This window comes from Patiria miniata, unplaced genomic scaffold (assembly GCF_015706575.1).
Source record: "Patiria miniata isolate m_02_andy unplaced genomic scaffold, ASM1570657v1 HiC_scaffold_11, whole genome shotgun sequence".
NCBI lineage: Eukaryota > Metazoa > Echinodermata > Asteroidea > Valvatida > Asterinidae > Patiria > Patiria miniata.
In genome coordinates this window covers 6459950-6481148 of record NW_024037049.1, presented here as the reverse complement: position 1 = coordinate 6481148, position 21199 = coordinate 6459950, and the positions used below count along the sequence as shown (strand labels likewise).

General features: G+C 42.1%; 2 protein-coding genes across 9 annotated transcripts in view; one reads left to right on the top strand and one right to left on the bottom strand.

Annotated features, from left to right (window-relative positions):
• Window positions 1-212: 212 nt before the first annotated feature.
• The window catches only part of LOC119743138 (cation channel sperm-associated protein subunit gamma-like), a 57762-nt gene continuing 36775 nt past the window's right edge, over window positions 213-21199 (bottom strand). For 6 of the 8 annotated variants that reach the window (XM_038219512.1, XM_038219529.1, XM_038219535.1 and 3 more), the window contains 6 exons: window positions 19951-20081; window positions 18989-19199; window positions 16249-16386; window positions 13281-13398; window positions 8794-8906; window positions 6789-7768 (listed from right to left, as the gene is read on the bottom strand). In XM_038219512.1, the coding sequence (XP_038075440.1) occupies window positions 7391-7768; window positions 8794-8906; window positions 13281-13398; window positions 16249-16386; window positions 18989-19199; window positions 19951-20081 (1089 nt within the window). In that variant the 3' untranslated portion in view covers window positions 6789-7390. Of the gene's footprint in view, window positions 3592-6784; window positions 7769-8793; window positions 8907-13280; window positions 13399-16248; window positions 16387-18988; window positions 19200-19950; window positions 20082-21199 lie in introns of those variants that run through there. The other 2 variants (XM_038219548.1, XM_038219557.1) reach the window with 2 other exon arrangements.
• Window positions 2283-3179, top strand: LOC119741114. The gene has a single exon (XM_038216797.1). It carries the CDS (start codon window positions 2283-2285, stop codon window positions 3177-3179), a length of 897 nt encoding a protein of 298 aa, XP_038072725.1.

The window sequence follows — 21199 nt, the reverse complement described above, 5'->3', positions numbered from 1 at the left end:
TTAATTGAGGCTGTGCATGGGTGCATTGGGAACCTCCCGCAGAATGTAGCAGTAGTGAATACCTGTTCCTCCTTCCAGGGTGGACTAGTTTCCACTAGGGTTGTAAACGTTGGTGAGGAGGACGTATGGTTGCAACCCAAGACATGACTCGGAGTCATGTCTGATGCAAAGGTCCTCCATTCGGAGGAATATACCAAGCAGGAGATGAGTAACCACCAAATGGTTGACCCTGAAGAGGCCACTGCCCATGCGAACCGCATCACTACAGATATACCATCCGATAGACCCCTACCATTCAACATTGACATTGGTAATGCCACATTAGAACCAGAACAACAGAAGCATCTCACCAAGCTATTGAGGCAGTATGAGGATGTGTTCTGCCATGATGACGAGGACCTTGGTTACACATCGACGATAACACACAACATCCCTACTCATGATGAACGACCGGTATGTGTGCTCGACTCCCTTAAGGGGGCAAAATACTTCAGTTCCATTGACTTAGCCCAGGACTACCACCAGGTGGCCGTTGCCGAAGAGGACATTCACAAGACAGCCTTTCGAGCGGGTACTGGGGGTCTGTATGAGTACTTGAGGATGCCCTTTGGGCTGAGCAACATCCCTGCGACCTTTCAGCGATTGATGGAGGTGATTCTGGGTGACCTTAACTACAGCAGCTTGCTCCTCTACTTGGACGACATACTGGTATTCTCGAGTTGGTTCAAAGAACACCTCCAACGACTAGAGGTAGTCTTTCAGCATCTGAGGCACCATGGCCTTAAGGTGAAACCGAGCAAGTGCCACTTCTTTCGTCAAGAATGTCAGTACCTGGGCCACATTGTCTCTGCTGAGGGTGTTGCAACTGACCCAAGAAAGACCGAGGCAATCACTCAATGGAAGACGCCCAAGAACAAGCATGAACTGTGGTCCTTTCTTGGGCTTGCAGGTTACTACCGGCAATTTGTCCAACACTTCAGCCCAATAGCAGCACCCTTGCATGCCTTGTTGACCAAGCAAGAATGTCAGAAGGGTAGAGGACGCCGCCGCCCCAGTCCAAGCCAGGAGCAGGACTTTGCCAACCGCTGGAGTCCTGAGTGCACCCAGGCTTTTAAGACCCTACAAGAGAGACTAACATCCCCACCGATTCTTGGGTTCCCAGACTTAACCAAGCCATTCATCCTGGAGACAGATGCCAGTTTTGACGGCCTGGGGGCCGTACTATCTCAGGAACAAGAATCAGGGCGAGTGGTGGTCTCCTATGCCAGCAGAAGTCTCCGTCCAACTGAGCGAAATATGCAGAACTACAGCTCCATGAAGCTTGAACTACTAGCACTGAAGTGGGCCGTCACGGAAAAATTCTGTGACTACCTCCTGGGCGCAGAATTCCTCGTGTTTACGGACAACAATCCGTTATCATACATCAAAACGGTAAAACTTGGAGCCACGGAGTTGAGATGGGTTAGCCAGTTGTCTCAGTTCAACTTTCAGAAGAAGTACCGGTCTGGCAAGGCAAATGCAAATGCTGATGCCCTCAGCCGCCATCCAGTACACATTGAAGAAGCGGCACAAGAATTGACCCAGTCTGCACCCCTCAATGAAATCCCTGGCGTGCAAACCCGAACTGTGAAAGTACGCAGCACTACAACAATGGACACGCCCCCCACCACTACGACATTACCCAGCTACTCCGCAGAGATGCTCGCTGAACTACAGAAGAGGGACCCTACCATTGCCGGCTTTGTGAGGAACTGGAGATATGGCACAAAGCCCTCTTGGCTTGACCTAAAGCACGAGTTGAATGCGGTCAGGGCCCTCGTTAGAAGGTGGGACAGAGTGGCCGAGAAGAATGGGGTGCTCTACATCAAATACCAAGACCCCCTTGAGGGACAATACCACCAGCTGCTGCTGCCTGCAGAGCTCCAGCCAATGCTAGGGGCACTGCATAATCAGGCTGGCCACCAAGGCCAGGAACACACCCTCGCACTCCTACGAAAGAGATGTTGGTGGCCCGGGATGTCGGCTGATGTGGAGAGGTGGTGAAAGAGTTGTGAAAGGTGCACAGTGGCGAAGGCACCAACCCCCAGGGTCCGTCCGACTACGGGGACACTCCAAGCAGACAAGCCCCTTGACATCCTAGCCATCGACTTCACGACACTAGAGAAGACGTAAGATGGACGCGAAAACGTGTTAGTCATGACAGATGTCCTCAGCAAGTTCACACAAGCAGTCCCATTCAGAGATCAGAAAGCCTCCACTGTTGCCAAAATTCTCATAAAGGAATGGTTTCAGAAGTATATGGAGTTTCCCGCCGTATACACAGTGATCAGGGGAGGAACTTTGAGTCCCAGCTTGTGAAGGATCTGTGCTCAGCATATGGGATCTCAAAGAGCAGGACAACAGCTTACCATCCAGAGGGCAACGGGCAGTGCGAGAAATTCAATCACACTTTGCACAACCTTCTCCGTACCCTACCCCCTGAGCAGAAGAAGCGTTGGCCAGACCATCTACAGGAACTTACGTTCATGTATAACTGCACCCCGCATGCATCCACTGGCCTTTCCCCTTTCTACATATTCATGGGTCAGGAACCATTGCTGCCAAATGACTATGTGATGATGTTTGATGAGGATGTCATGGGAGCACCACCAACTGAGTCTTGGGTGACGTCGCATCAGCAAAAACTGCGACAGGCAGCTGAAATGGCCCTCGAGAATATAGAGGAAGAGCGCGGCCAGGTGTGGGAGACAGGACGACAAAGCAAACGACAAGGGCATTGCTCTAGGTACCAGAGTACTCCTACGGAACGGATTGGGGATCACTGGAAGGCAACGCCCTACAAGGTGATTGCACGACCACAAACAAATGTGTATGTGGTACAACTAGCTGATGGGACTGGGCCGATGAAGAGGGTTACCCGAACGGAGATTCTCGACACAGGAGACAGTGTTCCTGATGGTCCTCTCCACACTGATCCTCAACAAGACAAACTAAGAGACGAGGGAAATGCAGCTGAACGACAACTGCCGGAGATGGTCATAACCATGTATGCTCCAGACATAGAACAGGGACCCACCAGCAACCCCACAGATCCAGTATCACCAGCCCTGGCTGATAGCCCGGTCATAACAGAGGAGACCCCCAGCAGGCCGCTGGAGAGCCAGCAGATCCAGTCCTAACATCCCAGCCCGATGATCCTGTCTTTAATAACAGAGGAGACCCCCCAGCAGGCCGCTGGAGGGCCAGCAGATCCAGTCCTAACATCCCAGCCCGATGATCCTGTCTTGACAGAGGAGACCCTCCAGCAGGCCGCTGGAGAGCCGGCAGACCCAGCCCCTCTTCTCTGTTCCAGTATCCCTGATTTAAGTGGCAAGACTTCAGCCGGGATAACCAGCAGTGCGAGCACGGCAGCTCCGTTATCCCAGCCAGGCCCTCATGACTGTGGAGCCCCAAGTGACCAGCAGGATGGCCCTGCCCAATCCATCGCAGGAGGAGCGTCTCTAGCCAGTGCCCCGGATCAAGTTCTTCAAGCTGATTTTATTGCATGAAACAACAGTAATCACACAAAACAAGAAGGGGTTGGTATATTGGCTATAAAAAAAGGAAAGAAAAGAAACAATAATAAGTAAAATGAAAACTAAAACTAAACAAGTAATAATGTGAGTCATTATGCAGCAGTTCACTCTAATAAAGAAAAACATCAACTTGCATAAAGATCAAATAAAAAAGAGAGTGAATACTTAATGAGGCTAATATAAACACAAACGTGTGCTCTTTCTAGCAACTCAAAGAACACAGTCTCCAAATAGAAAACTATTAAGTCTCAAAACATCAGTGCTCCACTGAATAAATCTGTGTGGCGATGTGCCAATGATTGTATATCAATTACTGGAACAAACTTAATCAAAACAAAGCAACTTCATCGCTAAAACATCAATATCGATACATGCAATCATGTGCAATCCTACAGTCCATCGATACATGGCAATTGATAAACTCACTTCCTAAATACCAGCATCACACTCAGCTAAATAGCCCTAAGGGGGTTTTACTCCAGAAGACAGTAACTTAATCTCTAAAGGGCCTCACTGTTTCTAGCAGAGCCCAACCACCTGTGGTGTCTGATCAAGATAACTGATAAGCAGAGGCACTGCTAGCTAAACTATATACACGAAAGCATAGGCCTGTGGCCACATGGTCTAAACTACTGGAAAAGGTTCAGCCAAAACACCATGAATTTATTACTTCCAGCATTTCCAACTTAATGAAGCATTTCCAACTTAATAGTGATGCAGTTCGCATGGGCAGTGGCCTCTTCAGGGTCAACCATTTGGTGGTTACTCGTCTCCTGCATGGTATTCCTCCGAATGGAGGATCTTTTGCATCAGACATGACTCCGAGTCGTGTCCTGGGTTGCAACCATACGTCCTCCTCACCAACGTATACAACTCTAGTGGAAACTAGTCCACCCTGGAAGGAGGAACAGGTATTCACTACTGCTACATTCCGCGGGAGGTTCCCAATGCGCCCATGCACAGCCTCGATTCAGACTTCTGATTGATGTGTTCTTCTCGGCGCCCCTGTCGTTGTACAAGTTACCACCCTGTAAGTCTGGGCCGGTATGAGGATCAGCTGCCTCCCTCCAACTTTTACGAATCTCGTCTTGGCACTTTCCTTGTCCTCCATCTCACATCCCAGCAAGGCGTTCGCCCAAGGTCCTTTGTCGCGTAGTGACTGTAGGTATTTGCTACCATTCTCCTCCAGCAAGGCTGAGCGTACCTCTCGTATCACGTTGCAGCCGAGCAAGCCTGTAATGGTACTACCACTTGCCCCTGATGCCGGTGAAAGGAGTACTGCCACCCTGCCTAGCTGGATCCCAAGTACATCCATATCCAACTCCGGGTAGCCCACATATGGAAGCTCGATGCCATTGGCTGCATATACTTTCAGCCATCTGGATATGTCTTGCAGCGGTTGCCCGCCATCCAAAGATCGGTAGATACTCTCTGGCAGGATGGTCACTTCACTCCCAGTGTCAAGAATGAAGTGAACATCCTGACCCATTACTGATACAGTCACCTCGGGGCTCCTTGCAACTGCTTTCTTAAACATCTCTTCCACTGTGCAGGCATTTGTTGGGGAGCCACCTTCCCTCCCCTCTACCGCTTGGCTCTTCATGATGGAGGGCTGGCTTTTTTGGGGGGACATCTTTGGTTGAGAGAGGCGGTCTTCGTTGTCCCTTGGGGACTGATAGAATGGGGGTGCATCAGCCCAGCAATCTGTTGCCTGCGCCGTTGTTGTCTCCTCTTGGGGCTAGGGCACTGGCTTGCGAAATGGCCTGTACCATCACAGTTGTAGCACTTCACTGGTCCCCGGCTCGGTCTGCTTGGTCTTGCTGTAGCAGCATTCAGGTATGACAGCAGCAACGGCACCTGCTCACACAACCTGGTCACTGCCTCCTGCGTAGCGAGTATCTGGCCTACTTGGCGGTCGAGCTGGGCTTGCAAGGCACTTTCCGAGGCCTTAGCCTCCCTCGTCACAGCTGTGGTGGATGGACTCTCCCATGATATCACCTTGCTACGGAGCTCTGAAAACTCCATGCCGGGGTTTTCCTGTATGACCCGTCAAACCTCCCTCCGCAGTGTAGGGTCAGCCAAGCCAGCTGCAAAACGCTCACACAGGACAGCATCCTGGTCATTCATGCCATCGGTCAGGGAAACTACAGCCACCCGTCGCAGGAGCTTCATCAGCTGCAGAGAGAAATCCTGGACTGACTCCCCTCCTCGCTGCACTCTTGCATAGAACTCTCCCCAGCGGGACGATGGGGTATCCTGGGGGCAGAGGGTCTTCACAATTGGCTTCAATATCTTGTCTGGTGTGTCTCTGTCAGCAGCAGGGCAGAGCCGCACTTCGTCCTTTGCTGCCCCCTCGAGGTGGTCTACAATGAACTGGACGCCTTCTGTTTCTGTCAGGTCACTGGTCATGCACCGCATATCCTCTGCCCATTCGATGACCTCAGGGTCCTTATCAGTACGAGGTCGCCCTGACAGCTTCGCACCTCGCTCTCTGGGGACCACCACCACTTTAGTTTTTGTGCCAGGGCCGGTTTGCTGAGCTAACCGCTTTGTCAGCACCTTCACTCGCTCCTCCAATTCATCCATGGTGTGGGTTGGTGACGATCTCACACTCTGTAATTCACCTGCAGGTTTGCCAAATTGTATTACCAACCCCTTAAAAGAAGCTTGAATCCCGTCTACGACGCATGTGACCAAATGAAGTTCTTCAAGCTGATTTTATTGCATGAAACAATAGTAATCATACCTACAAAAAGGGGTTGGTATATTGGCAATAAGATGCTATGTACTGGAACAAAAGCTAAATAGGTTTGGTGTCTGGATCTGCAGTAGGTCTTCAAGGAACAGTGTTCAGTAGGAAAGTAAGTGGCAAAGTGATCATATCTACACTGTGGTCTTGGGTGTAGGCCCTGGTCAGCTATGGGAACTGCCCTGGGGCATAAGCTGCCAGACCTCGCTGCATTGTTGTGCAATTAAGACAAGGGGGGAGAGATAAGTTGTGCCCTTCCGAGAGAAAAACTAGACTTAACAACTAGTCCACCAAAGGTGGCTGGTCACATTTAAGAAACGTGTTTATGTCAGCAAGTCAGTTTATTTGAGTCAAGTCAAGTCACAAGTCATTTTTTACCCAAGTCAAGTCAAGTCTCAAGTAAACAAAAATAGCGACTCGAGTCCGACTCGAGTCCAAGTCAGCGACTCGAGTCAACAACACTGGTCACATGACCTTGACATTCCAGCAGTTACACCTTCAAGTCAATATAATGTAATTTGCAAAGAACTGGAATCATACATGTACCCGATCGTTTTGTTGAGATATGGTGGCCACCAAATTGCCGTTCTGAATATTCATGACGTCATAAGAAGAGAAGTACATAATTTGTTGTCACATTACTCTAAAAATAAATATAACTTTAGACTGTCTCTATATATATGTAACATTTGAGGCCAAATAGCTGTACAAATTTCAAGATACAGAAGTAAGCCTATATATTTTAAGTCACTATTAAGTAACATATGATGGCATTATCAAGACATCATGTCAATTTTCATCTATAATAAAGTATAAGATTTTCCTGTCTATCTACTTACTAAATTTCAGATCAATTGGTCAAATAATTCTATAGTTATAGTACTGTACAAAATTAACCTTTAAATTGATGTCACGTGACCCCTGATGGCGCCATCATGAGGAAATTGTGAGTGACACATCTTCAGATGATGGTTAATGATTTTAAAAAGTATTGAAAACAAGTTGCCAAAATGACTTGTAGAATGAAAGCTTGTACAAAACCTATGGGAAAAGTGGAAGAAAAATTTTAAAAACAAAAAGGAAAAATGGGGGGAAAAAATCTTAGCGAAAGCAAAAGCTGTTCCCATTTGAAATTGGCAACAGCTAAATATAAAAACCAAGCAATGGAGTTAACCTCTTCTATTAATGTGCTGGATACATACATGTAATAGGTTGAGAACCACAGCTTACTCTTCAGTTTATCTTTTCCTGAAATACTAAATTGCCAACATACTTCTCCCATCAAACATATAGGAATTAGTACCTGCAATTGCTTGCTAGCATGGCTATCACAAGCCGAGCACTTGCATTGGGACATCCATACTTCTATTGATACAGAGACACGATGGAGGCCAACACCTGATGCCAACTGGGTCTGCAGGCTCCCCTTGTCTGCAATAAGTAGCTATTCAATTGGGTAACCATAAAGAAAATAGATAGACTCAATAATGTTCTCTCTCTATACTGTCTACACGACACTTCACTGAAGTTTTAAATATTTGTGTTTAATTTAAGTTGCACTTCACATTTGCCTGGTACACGTATGTCAGTCATATGTTTAGACGTTTTACCTCTTTGAACTAACCAGCAACTTTTTAAATGCCTGATGTTTTCAAAATGGTACGATAACGGTGCCCTCTTTTAGCACATATTTGTAATTAAAGATGAAGAGCAAAAAGTGCATTTTTTCACAGCACTTGGCAGCATATGCCCTAATTGATATCCATAATAGTCTTGATAAGAGTGATGATGAGAAGCAAAGGTACCGTGTGAAACTTGATTTTTAGGAAAACACTGTGTTGGTCAAACCAATATAACTTTTAAACTATTAAAATACATTTGTGCAAACTGGCAGCGACATGCAGCCTTGGTCTACTTATGGATGATCTTGTTTGTGACCAAATTGTCTGTGGATGATGGGCTTAAGGATAAATTGCTCCATGAAGCTAACTTGACTCTGTCAAAATGTCTTGACATATGTTTTGCTGTTTATAGCCTCGAAACCTTAACTGAAAGCAATTTCGAACGACTACAGTGCTGATGATCACGTTCATGCCGTTTGTAATAACTGTACAAACAAAATGTCCACACAGAACCTAGTAATTGAAGATACTGTGGACAGCTGCATTAATTGATCAAACAAAGTACCCTGCTTTTGTTATGCAGCACCCCTGGGAGGGGTTTATATTATCAACCTGTGTCCCCCAATGAGGGGAGGGGGTCATATTGACAACCTGTGTCAGTTTTGACTGTGTGAATTTTCATTTTGAGTATACAAATGGGTTCCAGGAAATACCAACTCAATAGTTGTACCCATTTATGCATTATGTTCAATGGCTTCTTGGAAGGTGCTTTGATCACATTGGTGAAGAGTAGAAATGCCCTGTGCATGAGTGGCTTTGTGAATTAAAGCAGTTGAATAATAGTCACCTGGTATTTTACAGAGCTGTTAACGTAAACTTCTTCTCTCTTTGTGCTCACATCAATCAGGTTCTGATCAGATACTTCCAGGGTAATCCAAAGTTCATCCAATGAGCTTGCTCCTAAATATATAGAATTATTTCTGTTATTCAAAGATAATAAATGATCAGAAATTACAAGTTTAAACCAGCCACAAATTGACCGAGAACTCAAACTTATACCAAATGTTTAAGTATTGTATTTTATTGGTGCCAATGTAAAATCAGTGGCTGACCCAGGTTTGGCTTATGATGGGGGAAGTAGGTGTCAAGATGGGAGTTTAGTGGGCTTGTGGGGTTCTTTCTCCTGTTACCTGTATTTTCCCCTTCCCTCATAGATCCACCACTAAAAATGACAACTAATCTATGTCCATAACATACATTAATAGGATGTAGCAACATGGCATTAAATGGACAATATGTAAACAAATGCTAAGTCAGGACCACCAGTCTACACTGCTATAAATAACACTAACAACAATTAATGTTGCAGTGGAGTCCATCACAAGTCCTCAAATCAGTAACAAGTCATCAGTTATTCATATGATCTGTGACAAAGGCATTCCTTTCATCCCACATTTGTGACCACACTTGAGATTGACTTGTGATAGACTTGATCACAACACTGAGTGAAGATCCCACCTCACAACATTTTTGTTGTTGATATACCATGTTATAGAATTGTGAACTTTCATTGGTTGATGACTTTTCACACAACGTATTTTCAAATATTCATATGTGACGCAGACGTGTCTCACGCACCTGGCATGCATCACAAGCCTCAGAATCAATTCACACGCTCACAAGCCAGACAATCGAAATCACACGCCTAATGCTGAATTGTCCTCAAATTTTATTTTGGGGGTTGTTTTGGGGACAAGAGTACAGAAACATATTTTGTGTTTGGGCTAAGCGTTTTTGCAAAAATTGTTTTTATGCAAAGATCATATCGCCACGCAGCATGGTAGAGACGCACTCATGCCCAGGGCCAGCCAATGGCCTTGTAACAACTTTATGTTCAGCGTTGCACTACTGCAGTAACAGGTGTACAGTACACGTATATCAAGCATGTGCCAACAATATGTTGTGTAATAATTCCTGCTGATTTGTTGATAGGCCCTAACGTGGAGCGGCCCTATACCCTTATGTGGCGTGCACCTAGATTTTTTCACCTCTAGTGCCTTGCTGTAGAGGAAAAATTTTAATTCAAATTTCACAGGCAAGTGAAATTTCATCAAGTTCTATTGCATTCCCATTCATAAATCTTAAATTTATGTATACAAAAGCCGGGTGTGTGACAGTGCAAGCGGCAAAGACAAAAATATAAAAAAAACAGTGGCATTCTGAAATTGGGCACAAAATTGGCTGAGTGGTCCACTTGAACAATTAATCTCAGAAAATCCCAAGTTAGCATTTAAGAATTTCTTGAAGGTTCACAAATTCTACTAAATAACATCATTATCTCCACTATGTATGCCCTATCACAATACAAGTTTGTTAGTAGCTTATTTTCTTACTTTTGAAAAATCACGCCACAATAAAATTGTATCTATTAACTCTATAAATCTTGACTTTGCGCACCTGTTACAAAGTTAAAAGATACATTTTATTTTGTGCCACGTTAGGGAACACTCGGCCGATTTTTGACCAATTTGTGGATGCATGTTTTTTTTTATTTCGGCCTTTGCCACTTGCACCGTCACATGCCCAGTTTTTGTGTGATCTTGGCATCTGTTGTGACGCTGCGATGGACCCCACAACGTTTATCATCTTGATCGTTCTGAAAGACTTTTGGTATTAGTCCCTACTGCTTTGTAAAACACAGCTCGAATAGACCCTTTGCACAAGGTAGGTAATGGATCGGTACCCTGGGGCATGCCTATGTCAACGCAAACTTGAGCATGTGTAATGCAAATGTGCATGGATGCAGCTTCATCTCGGGGGGGGGGGGGGGGGGCCTATTTACCCCCTGGTGTTTTAGCCAGTGAGCCATTCAGCTGTGATTGTACAGCAAGATCTCTGAAATGATGGCCAGTTTTTCCAAGCATCTGAGGCGTGTGAAAGTTCAGGGTTTTTTTGAGTGAGAAATGTTTAACAATAACACTTTAAGTTACCAATTTTTTTCCTTTTAAAAATGAAAACATCAACAATCTTTTTGTACCAATTGTGTTTCATGATACCGCATAGACACGTGGGGCTGGACGGTCACTGTGTTATTTTTAGGCCTTAAAGGGAATATACAACATTTGCAAACATCAACAAATAAAACTACCATTAGTTTTTACAAAATACCTGACTAGGATGTTGGTTAATGAGAGTCTAAAGCATCCTGTAAAATTATGGCACTTGGTGTGAAGTCATTTTTAAGAAAATGGTATTTTTGTATAAATTTCCAACGGTGGTCGGCCGACCACCGTTGGAAAAACCTTACTAATTTTCAACTACTGCTCCAAAGTTACCTTTTTTTTTCAGTCAAAATTTTGTTTGTTATTGGTTACATGTTCATGAACGGGTGCAGGCCAGCTAAACTGGTTCCCTTACGTTACAATTTTCCGGCATCTAATAAAATTGATAAAATTGATCCATTTCATCTTTAGTGGAGTCGGGGAACCAGACTACTTGAACATTCATATGAACAACTTTGCCCGGAATTTGTGCAATAAACAACTGGCCCTGTGAGCGTGACTCAGGCCCTGACCTTGTGTAAACACAGCACTCACATTCATTGCGTAACAGGTCAAATGGACCGGACCATTTCACAGTGGGGGACCCTATAGCTGCCGTACACAGTATCTAGAATATGCAAGTACAGCACACAATACAGGTTTTGGAGTTAAAACTGTTCAGCTAAATAAAATTTTAATGTAATACTCATGTTTTCTATTGCACATTAACAATGGTATGAATACAAGATTTGATAAGCAAACCACTTATTAATGTCCTATAGGTATTGTTTGTGGACTGCACCATGCAGGCGAGATAACGCAAACCATGCACAAATACACCCCTCTAGGGAATATGCTAAGGTCCGACAAACATGAACAGCAAAAAGGCTCATTTCGTCGATATCCAGAGAATGTTATGTAAATAACAGAAAACCTATGGTATGAAGGTATATTCATGCACTGAAAACTGTAGTTTTAAGACGTTGAATTGGTGAAAAACGAACAATCAAGAGGACACAACGAACAGTTTTCCAACGGGTGCTTCGAGAGTGCCGGCGGGCGAGACAAATGCGTGGCCTGACCTTGTTCCCCATTCAACCTACCAATACACGCGTGGTTATTGTATATGCATGGAGCCAGACTACAGAGGCACGTTGCATATTATAATCGGGTCATGGTCTAGAAAAGAGACGTTCCATGATTGGAAGCAAAAAAGCCCTTTCATCCACTCTTCCAATCAAAATGATTCTTATATGAGTGGAAAGGAAATTTCATGTAGTTTATTCAGAAGTGCGAGTTCATTCTGTAGGAAAAAGAGAACGACTATGCCGTTCAGTTTAGTGAGACAACCCACCGGAAAATTATCATTAATCTTGTTGACCTCCATTGACTTTGCCGATTTTGATGTTTTATGCCCGTTTTTGGAGTGAAAAAAGCCCCTTTTCCCCGTGCATCAAATATTTGTTAAAAGTAACCAATCTACAGGTAATCATTTGAACTTTCAAATGCGAAGCGAGTTGGTGAGAAACACAGACGTACTTTCTTTTTACTGACGAAAGTTTGCAATGAGGGCTCTGTTTTCGTGTCATTTTCCTGCGCTGAGCGTAGGGTCACGGAGCTTCGTGAGCAGATGCGCGCTAGTTGTTCATATGTTTGTTTTTCTTGGCTTTTCCAGCAGTTTCGAACACAAACTTCAAACATGTCCGTGTAACAATATTTGATCTATTATACCTCAAATATTTCATTTTTGAAAATTACCGTACAGCAAAAGCCAATGATGTACATTCCCTTTAACACCAGCTGCGGGTAAAAATAACATTTCCAAAATCACCGACTTCTTTGCAAAGGTAAGGACTAAAAAAGGTATTGACACAAGCCTCCAGTTGAGCAAAATCAATGTTCTTACCAAAACATTGCCAGCCTGAGTATCTATGTCGTTCATTTTACTGTGGATTATCATAGCCAGGGTATCAATCAAAACTAAAGAATGTTCATTTTTTGCATGACATGTCATGTAATTAACACATGAACATTGTGGATTATCATAGACGGCATATCAATCAAACTAACGAATGTACATTTGTGCATGACACGTCATGTAATTTGTACATGTACTGTAAACATATGCATACAGTCCGTCCAGTAAGCCTAAGATTGAATGCGTACATGTAAGTCACTTGGCTACCAACATCCAAACAATATAATTCTTCGCAAACAACAATGTATACTGTATCCTGATATAATTTTGAAAATGCCAACAATGCAAGCAAGGGAAAGCAAAAAAATCTCATACCGCTAAGAAGATTTTCATCAATTGTGAGGGAAACTACAAAGTGAAATGATTCCCAACAATCAAGAAAGATTTCATCTGGCATGGTTGTGGCAACATTTTTGTCATCACTCTTGAATACCTGCAACATTAAAAAAAAAATCAAAATATTCAGCAATTACAATAACTACAATGACGCATTTGTGTAAATGACTTGTCAGATTTAGTCATGATGGTTTCCACTCATGGTTCGCTAGAAACTGTTTTCTCTGGCAAGGCAAAGTTGTTCTTCAATTGCACTAATTTTAGGGGTTTGAGGATAGACTGATACCTGGACGGAAATTGGTGTAGGGTTTTGACTGGGACTTGGACCAAGGCGCGGTTCTAGAGCCAATATTTTTGGGGGCTAGCAGGGTGGATCCAGAATTTTTTTTTTCAGGAAGACGTGCTGAAATGTAGACCGGTTATTTTCTCCGGACACTTAGGCATCCGAAAATCAATGGGGGGAGGGGGCTCGATCGTGCCATATTTTCTACGGGGAGCGCAGATAAAATCAGGCACACTATATTTAATAAAGGAAATTCACCCTTCTCACGACTATTTATTTAGGGGGAGACCATTCGCATGTACGTCACATTCTTACAATTTACTAGTGCAATTTTTTTTGAGGGGGGAATTTTGGGGGGGGGGGGGGGGCTAGACAAAATTTTGGCGGCTAAAGCAACCCCCCGTTGAACCGCCACTGCTTGGACTGGGACTGAGATGGAAATTAATGCAATGAGCACTGCCCTAATATTAAGGCAACGAGCGTTACCTGTTTAAGGCAATTCATACAAGGGCAATGAGAATGTGGACAAAAAGGAAATTTTATGAAATCTTTTATGAAAACAAAAACTAAGTTTTTTGGGGCTAAAAATATGGATTTTAGGTAATCATTTTGGCACCTTGTTTTTACATGCAAAATGCAAGTGTTATTGTGAGTTTTTGTTTTAAGGCAGGTTCATATTTTATGGGAAGTGTTTTTCGTTTGATTGTTTCAACTTGTACCTGCCTAAGAAGGGTGGACAAACTGAAATGTGAGTTACCGTAATGTGAGTTACCAAAATATATCCCTCTAGAGATTTTATGACTGATTGAATTGGAAGAATATGACTAAAAATATAATGATATAAGGGAACTGAAAATATTTTTCCATTATACACAGTATGAGGAAACATTCAAAAGCAGGGTACATAAATTTTTTAATGTTCACTTCTTGTGACGTGAGTAACCGATCAAAAAGTTACTGCCAAACCAACAGAATTTTAGGCGAGCCCTCAAATTAGAATCCCTCCCCGGACCGTTCGGGGTTGAGCCCGCCCAGTATGTTGAAGGGATTGGGACCTGGCATCGAACCGATCGGCCTGGATTAACTCCACCAGGCTTCTGCACCACGGCTCTGGCTCATCACAAAGGAACCAACTTGCAACGCGCTAATCCTCCAGTAGTCAACAATGACTGTGATGAGCTTCATAGAAGTTGCCGCTGGTAATCCCAGTGGGCCGAATAATCCTCCAACAATGGCCAGACTTCAATTTATGTTGCCTATTGTGAAAACCTGAGTAACCAGTTTGGACCGATTGGGGCGTCACGCTTCAGTGACCGGGTGGCTTCTGGCTTTGTACCGATTGGGGTGAAAGAAATTAGCATACCGGACCCGGTACCCGAACGGTCTGTTATCTGATGGCTCGCCTTATTATGTTGGCTTTTTATTTTGGTAGTTTGGTCACTCAATTTCAAGGGATCTTCTGTTGACGGCAGACCCCCTCTAAATGTTATTTACCATGCAGTTGCCCACAAGGTCTTTGATAAGAAGACCTTTATTTGGCCCTCAACTTTTGATCCAACACCACTACCACATTTAATTCCAAAAAATTTTAATCTTTGGACGAGGGTCTGACACTCCATGTAAACTTACCACTGCTTACAATGCTTATTTCCAGGGCATATGGGCAATTCTATTCAGACTCCTTCTAACAGTGTTCAATCAGACAGATTGTTGACAGCCCTATTGAACTCAACAAACAAATTGTGTTGATTTGCTTTTTGTTTCTCTGAAACACCACAATGTGTTGTCTTTGAATATTTGTTGTTCCTTTTATTGTTGTGTATTAGCACAATTGTAGTAAGTTTAGTTAAACACTTGGCGACGGATTAATTTGGCGAAAATGTCAATTTTTGAAAAAGGCAAAATATAGCAGCAAACTTTTGATAGGCCTATACAGCCAAACACCACAAATACTGATTCGCAAGAGTTATTTCAACAGTATTTGTACGATATTTCTTACCGCAACCTCATATTTTTCAACACTCCGCGGAGCGTAAATTTTACCACAATAGGCCCTGCACAGCGGCCTTGTTCAAGTTCAACACAAGGTCTGCCTCCACAGACTTCTTGGACTTTGTGTGTGTGTACAAAACAAATGGGGGATTAGCGTGTTTAGACGTCATATGGAGGCGAGTCGAGGCATGCTTGACGTTTTATCCGTCAGCCGTGCCTGTGTACAAAAACAGCCAGATCATGTTAACACATCATCCGACGAAACCGAGATATTATTGCTAATTGGAACAGAAGTAGGGCACATGTGAATCAAAGGGAGATATCTTCTATTAGGGTTGAATCTCCTCTTTAAAATGACACCCTAGTCATGTCATTACATTCACAGTTGCATTACATTCATGCAAGTCTCTAAATAGAGCCTTTCATAAAATTGGTCACTGCTCAGTCAACCATGAATGTAAGGATATCTCACTTTGATTCACATGTGCCCTACGTCTGTTCCAATTAGCGATTAATATCTCGGTTTCGGGTTTTTTTTATCCACCTTGTATATATAATTTAGTGGATTTGGGTTTTCTTTAACATTTTTAGGTCTCTTTAATTGTATTATGCATGTAATTTTGGAAGTACAACTCCAACTCAATTTAATGATAAAAACCAACACACACATACCTTGCTGTATTCCAATGGTGATATTACTATATCAGATGAAAGAAACCTGTTCCTAAACATGTAATCATTGAATACCATAAATGGTAACAGCTCCCGGCGCCAGTGGTAGAATGGATCATATGTGTGACCTTCACGAACCTTAAAAAAAAATTATTCAACATAACGTAACAAATATATTGAGAAATCAGATAATACTAACATAGGTATGAATAACCACATTGTATTCTTGAGGCCACAAAAATAAATCCTGCCTGAGTCAACTTTCCGTTCAATTGAAAGTGAAGGCATACTGAATGTAAAACAAGTCTCCTTTCTGTCCGTGGTGTATACGATGAGTTGTACTTTACGTAGTCAGGATCAAAAAGATTGTTACATTAAAATGAACTAGAGCTAGTGTGTTTGTTGGGTTACAAACAACAGGTGATCAGGCAGCCAACTTATTAATTGGCATTGTCCAGTTCACTGCGGTTATACATACTTCAGATCAAAACAACTTTTTTGAATTCAGCCTTTTCCAGTGTAGCAATTTGTTTTAATTTGAAAAAAAATTATTACTTTGGTTTTTATTAGGTCTCATTTGATTTAAAAGTTACTTCTAGTTTGATGATGTCATCAGTTGAAAATATGCAAAATATAAATGGACTTAAGTGCGGACAGCGGTCACATATGACCATTTTTCATTTTACGATCGTCTCAATAAAACCTTCCCCCCAAAAAGTCCAGTGCGGACACCGCTTTAGACATGATGCATATACAAGAAAGTGAAAAGAACCTCTGAAATATAAAAATTACACAAATGTATAGGTAAACAGGGTTCGATCTTAACTTGTTTTTCACTAGCCAGCTAGGCTGCTGAAACAGACTTTTAACTAGCTTGGGGGCATTTTCACTAGCCCACAAGTCTTCCTTTTATAGAGTGTCTCATGTGCATACATCTAAATCGTGTATCCCGTGGGCAACCTTTGTCAGTGATTTTGATAAACAGATCTAATAATTTAACCCTGAACAGTTAATAAAATTAGAGACAAATTGATACAGGTTTGCTTTCTGAATTTCATGATTTGTTTCTTCCTGTCCTTTTAACTTTGCTGTAGCCCAATAATTGTTGACTCGCCAGCCGGACTACTCAAACATTAGCTTGACTAGCTATACCGCTGTTTTGACTAGCATTTAGCTAGTGGGCTAGTAATGCTAAAGTTGTACCCTGGTATAAATGTATGTATTGACAGCACCTTGCTTCTGGTTTGACTGTATGTATTGATAGCACCTTGCTTCTGGTTTGACAACATTTGTGGAGCCCAACATCAACATGTAGCTGATTACATCATTTGTACCGCCAATATCGCCACTGGATTCCGATTAAGTGATGAATTTGATTTGATTTTAAATTGATTATTGTAAAATTCTCCACATTATAACTTCCGGTTTGATGATGTCATTATCCTGAGACCTCGCAAAGTCATTTGCAGCTGTCCAAAAGAATGTTATGGGCAATTTGGCAAAATCTAGACAGATGGTTTGTAAATTCACACAAGTTTAACTGTCTTCGACATGCAGCTATTGAGGGCGCCCTTTGAGCAATGACATCATCATGCTGTCTTTTGCGTTTGACGTTTCTCACTAAATGTTTTCAGAATTTTTTTTTATTGTAGTAAAATGCTTCTGTTTCCAAGTTATACATATCTCTTAGCACTTCTGGTAACCCTGGAAGGGCAAACGCGGAACGCGGAAATTAAAAAATGATGCCCAAGGCACTATCAACCACTTCACGAAGAAATGAAAACGGTACTCAATCCATTTATAAAGATAGAGTATACAAGTATTGAGTGGCTCAGCGTGGAATGGGAGGAATATTATCGCAAGGTAAAATCTGGACTTTTCCATACCACGAGGTGAAGCCGAGTGAACTGGGAAAGTCCAGATTTTACCGAGCGATAATATTTCTCCCATTTCACAATTTAAAGCCACTCAATATTTGTTTTATATAACTGACTTACAGATCCTTGTCATTTAATATATTTGAACTTTTTTCAATACAAAACTGGAGGAAAATGTATTTCTCTCTTCCAAACCACCCTTTCACGATAATGTTTGAACCCAACGCTGTAGCGCTGGCTCTTTGGAACAATACGGGCTACGCGCAACGCTGAACACGCACACCAGCATGCATTTGCACACAAATACCGCGTCATGATCCTAACTGTTGAATAGTATTTCCCATTCCCCATGGGCGGATAGTACTTTTTGAGCCGCGGCATGAATGGGAGCAATAACGAATGCCACGTGATGTGAGTTCCACCAATCAAATGACAAGGATCTGTATGTCGGTTATATAATTCAAACTATTTTGTCAAATGTTCACCTTTAAATGCGTGTAATTATATACATGGTGACATCATTATGGCGTCATAAAAATGTCCACATATTCGAACTAGTGTTCACATTCATACCAGATTGATCATTCCATATGAACTCAACCAGAGGTCCCATGGCAACCGACTCAGATTTGTATTTTAAAAAATTCTACAAGTAGGTTTCTGGGATATAGCCCTCCAAAAATAGGGTGCAAATGCCTACTTTTTGCAGTTCCGTACCTTAACTTATAATGTTTTTGGAGGCCAATATCTTGGAAATGAATGAGAGATTTGTGCTGAAAATTGCGACAAGGGATAATCTGCATATGGCTTTCAGAATGGTATATGTGTGTGATCAGTCAATAATTAAATTGGACAGTTTATACCTCAAGTTCCAAATCTTCCTGTTGATCTTTCATGTTGTGTACAACGGCCTGGTATACAAGCAAGGAATTCATTGTATGCAGTCCATCAGCAAAAGAGACAAATGGAATCCAAAACTGAAACTCCTCCTGTCTGGCATAGAGTTGTAGATGATCAAACTCCAATTGCAGATCATAAGGACAAGATAACAGCCTATCTGATAAACTGTTATTCCTGTAAACAATTGACAATTTTAAAACATTAAACCACAATGTTGTTCAATGTAGATGAGCCACTGAATTTGGTCTTTGAAACTTGAAAGCTTATGAATAGTGATCATGCATCAAACATTTAATCTGTTAAGTGAAGCAAATAAAAAAAACACATCAAATTATCAAATTTAGCAAGATAGAGGTGAGATTTGAGGACTATTAAAATTTACTGCCAGATGGTTGGAGCGTTGCTGAGGGCCCCAGAGCAATGTAGGGTCTATGGTATATGTTCGTATTTGCCTTATAATACCCATGTATCTTTTTTTTTCTAGATGAACTCTTATATATGTAAAAACATTTTTGCAATAAAACCACAAGAATTCCACATTTCAAAAGAGAATATTTACAAATTCTGAAATCAGAAAAATCAAAAACAATCCTAAAATCTGGAAAACTCTGGGGAAAAAAACCTGAAATTAGGAGAAAAACTGACAAATCTCACCTCTTACTTGATCTTTGGATGGAGTAATATTATCATTTGAGAAAGAACACAGTAGCACGACATAATATAACCACAACAGTGTAACATATTAACACAGCTGCAGGAAGTCAGTAATTCAATATATCATTTAATTCAAAATATAGCTGTTAAACAGTTGTAAGTTTGGACATTCACTATGAAAAAGAAATATCCCTAATTAAAAAAAAAGCAAAAGAAAAGGGTGTTTGCTCACTGGCAAAACATAGACCAAAAAAGCAGAACTTTTTCTCACCACTGTCCAATGTGACTATACTCATTGGTAGAGGTAACGTATCTCTGGTGTTCTAGTATATCACCTATTAGAATGAGCTGTTTATGGATGATCAACTTGTCTGCAGTGCTATTTATTACTACGTCTTCAAGCTGCTGGGGACAAATTTCAACTCATACAGGTTAGCAGTATTACTTTTGTGCAGCTAGTATCAATAGACCAATCCATTAAAGCTCCACCACGTAGTGCTTCGACAAATCACCACCGTCATCAAATGTCTGCAATGCATGCACTTATAAAAGACAGACAAGCATGTATGAGGCGCGTGGCTGGAACATGCAGTGTGACCTGTGGCATAAGAGCGTGGTGTATGTTGTTGCCCCGTGTGCAGCAGGTGGGGTCTAATGGACTGATTTATTGATTTTTTTTAAAAAGACTTACATGTACAAATTCAAATTTGGATATGTTATACATATATTTGAAGTTAACCAAAAACTGATGTTCACCTTTCACCTTTAAATTAATTTCACATGCACTTGCTTACATATATGTGTGACATATCCAAATCTGTAAGGGCGTAGCAAGGTCATTTTTATTGGGGGAGGGGGGATTTAAAACATTTCTTGAAAAGGACAATCGCACATCCGTGGGGGGGCGTTACCATCTCCAGATGGAGGTGCTATTCAAAACAGACGATTATGCACACAATAACAGACAATATATGGCACTTTTCAGGCCAACAAATGTGCTAAAGAAAAATTTAAAAAGGGCTCGACTTTCTTTTGTAAAAAAAAAGAGCACTTGTTCGGAAAAAAGGGCATTTGGGGGTGGGGTAAACGCTAGTGAAAACAAGTCAGGTGTGTTTACAAACACAAATGCCCCGCAACGTGACTGTTCCCATGACCCAACAACACTCTTTTAACATCAACTTACATGGGTCACATGGAACATTCATTGGCAGCATTAGTGTTTTCTGTAGGTTTTATATGAATTAATCCGTATGATCTCAGAATAAATACAAGATTTCTATTGTTTTAGCCACTGTGACCTTGACCCTCGACATTTCGGCCCCAAATGCAATGAGCTTCTTAGGATTACAAGAACAATCCACAAACCAAATTTGAAGTTCACATATGTACAGTATTTCTCAAGTTATCGCGCTGACAACATTTCTATTGTTTTAGCCACTGTGATCTTGACCCTTGACCTTTCGGCCCCAAACGCAATAGGCTTCTTAAGATTGCCAAGAACAATCCACAAACCAACTTTG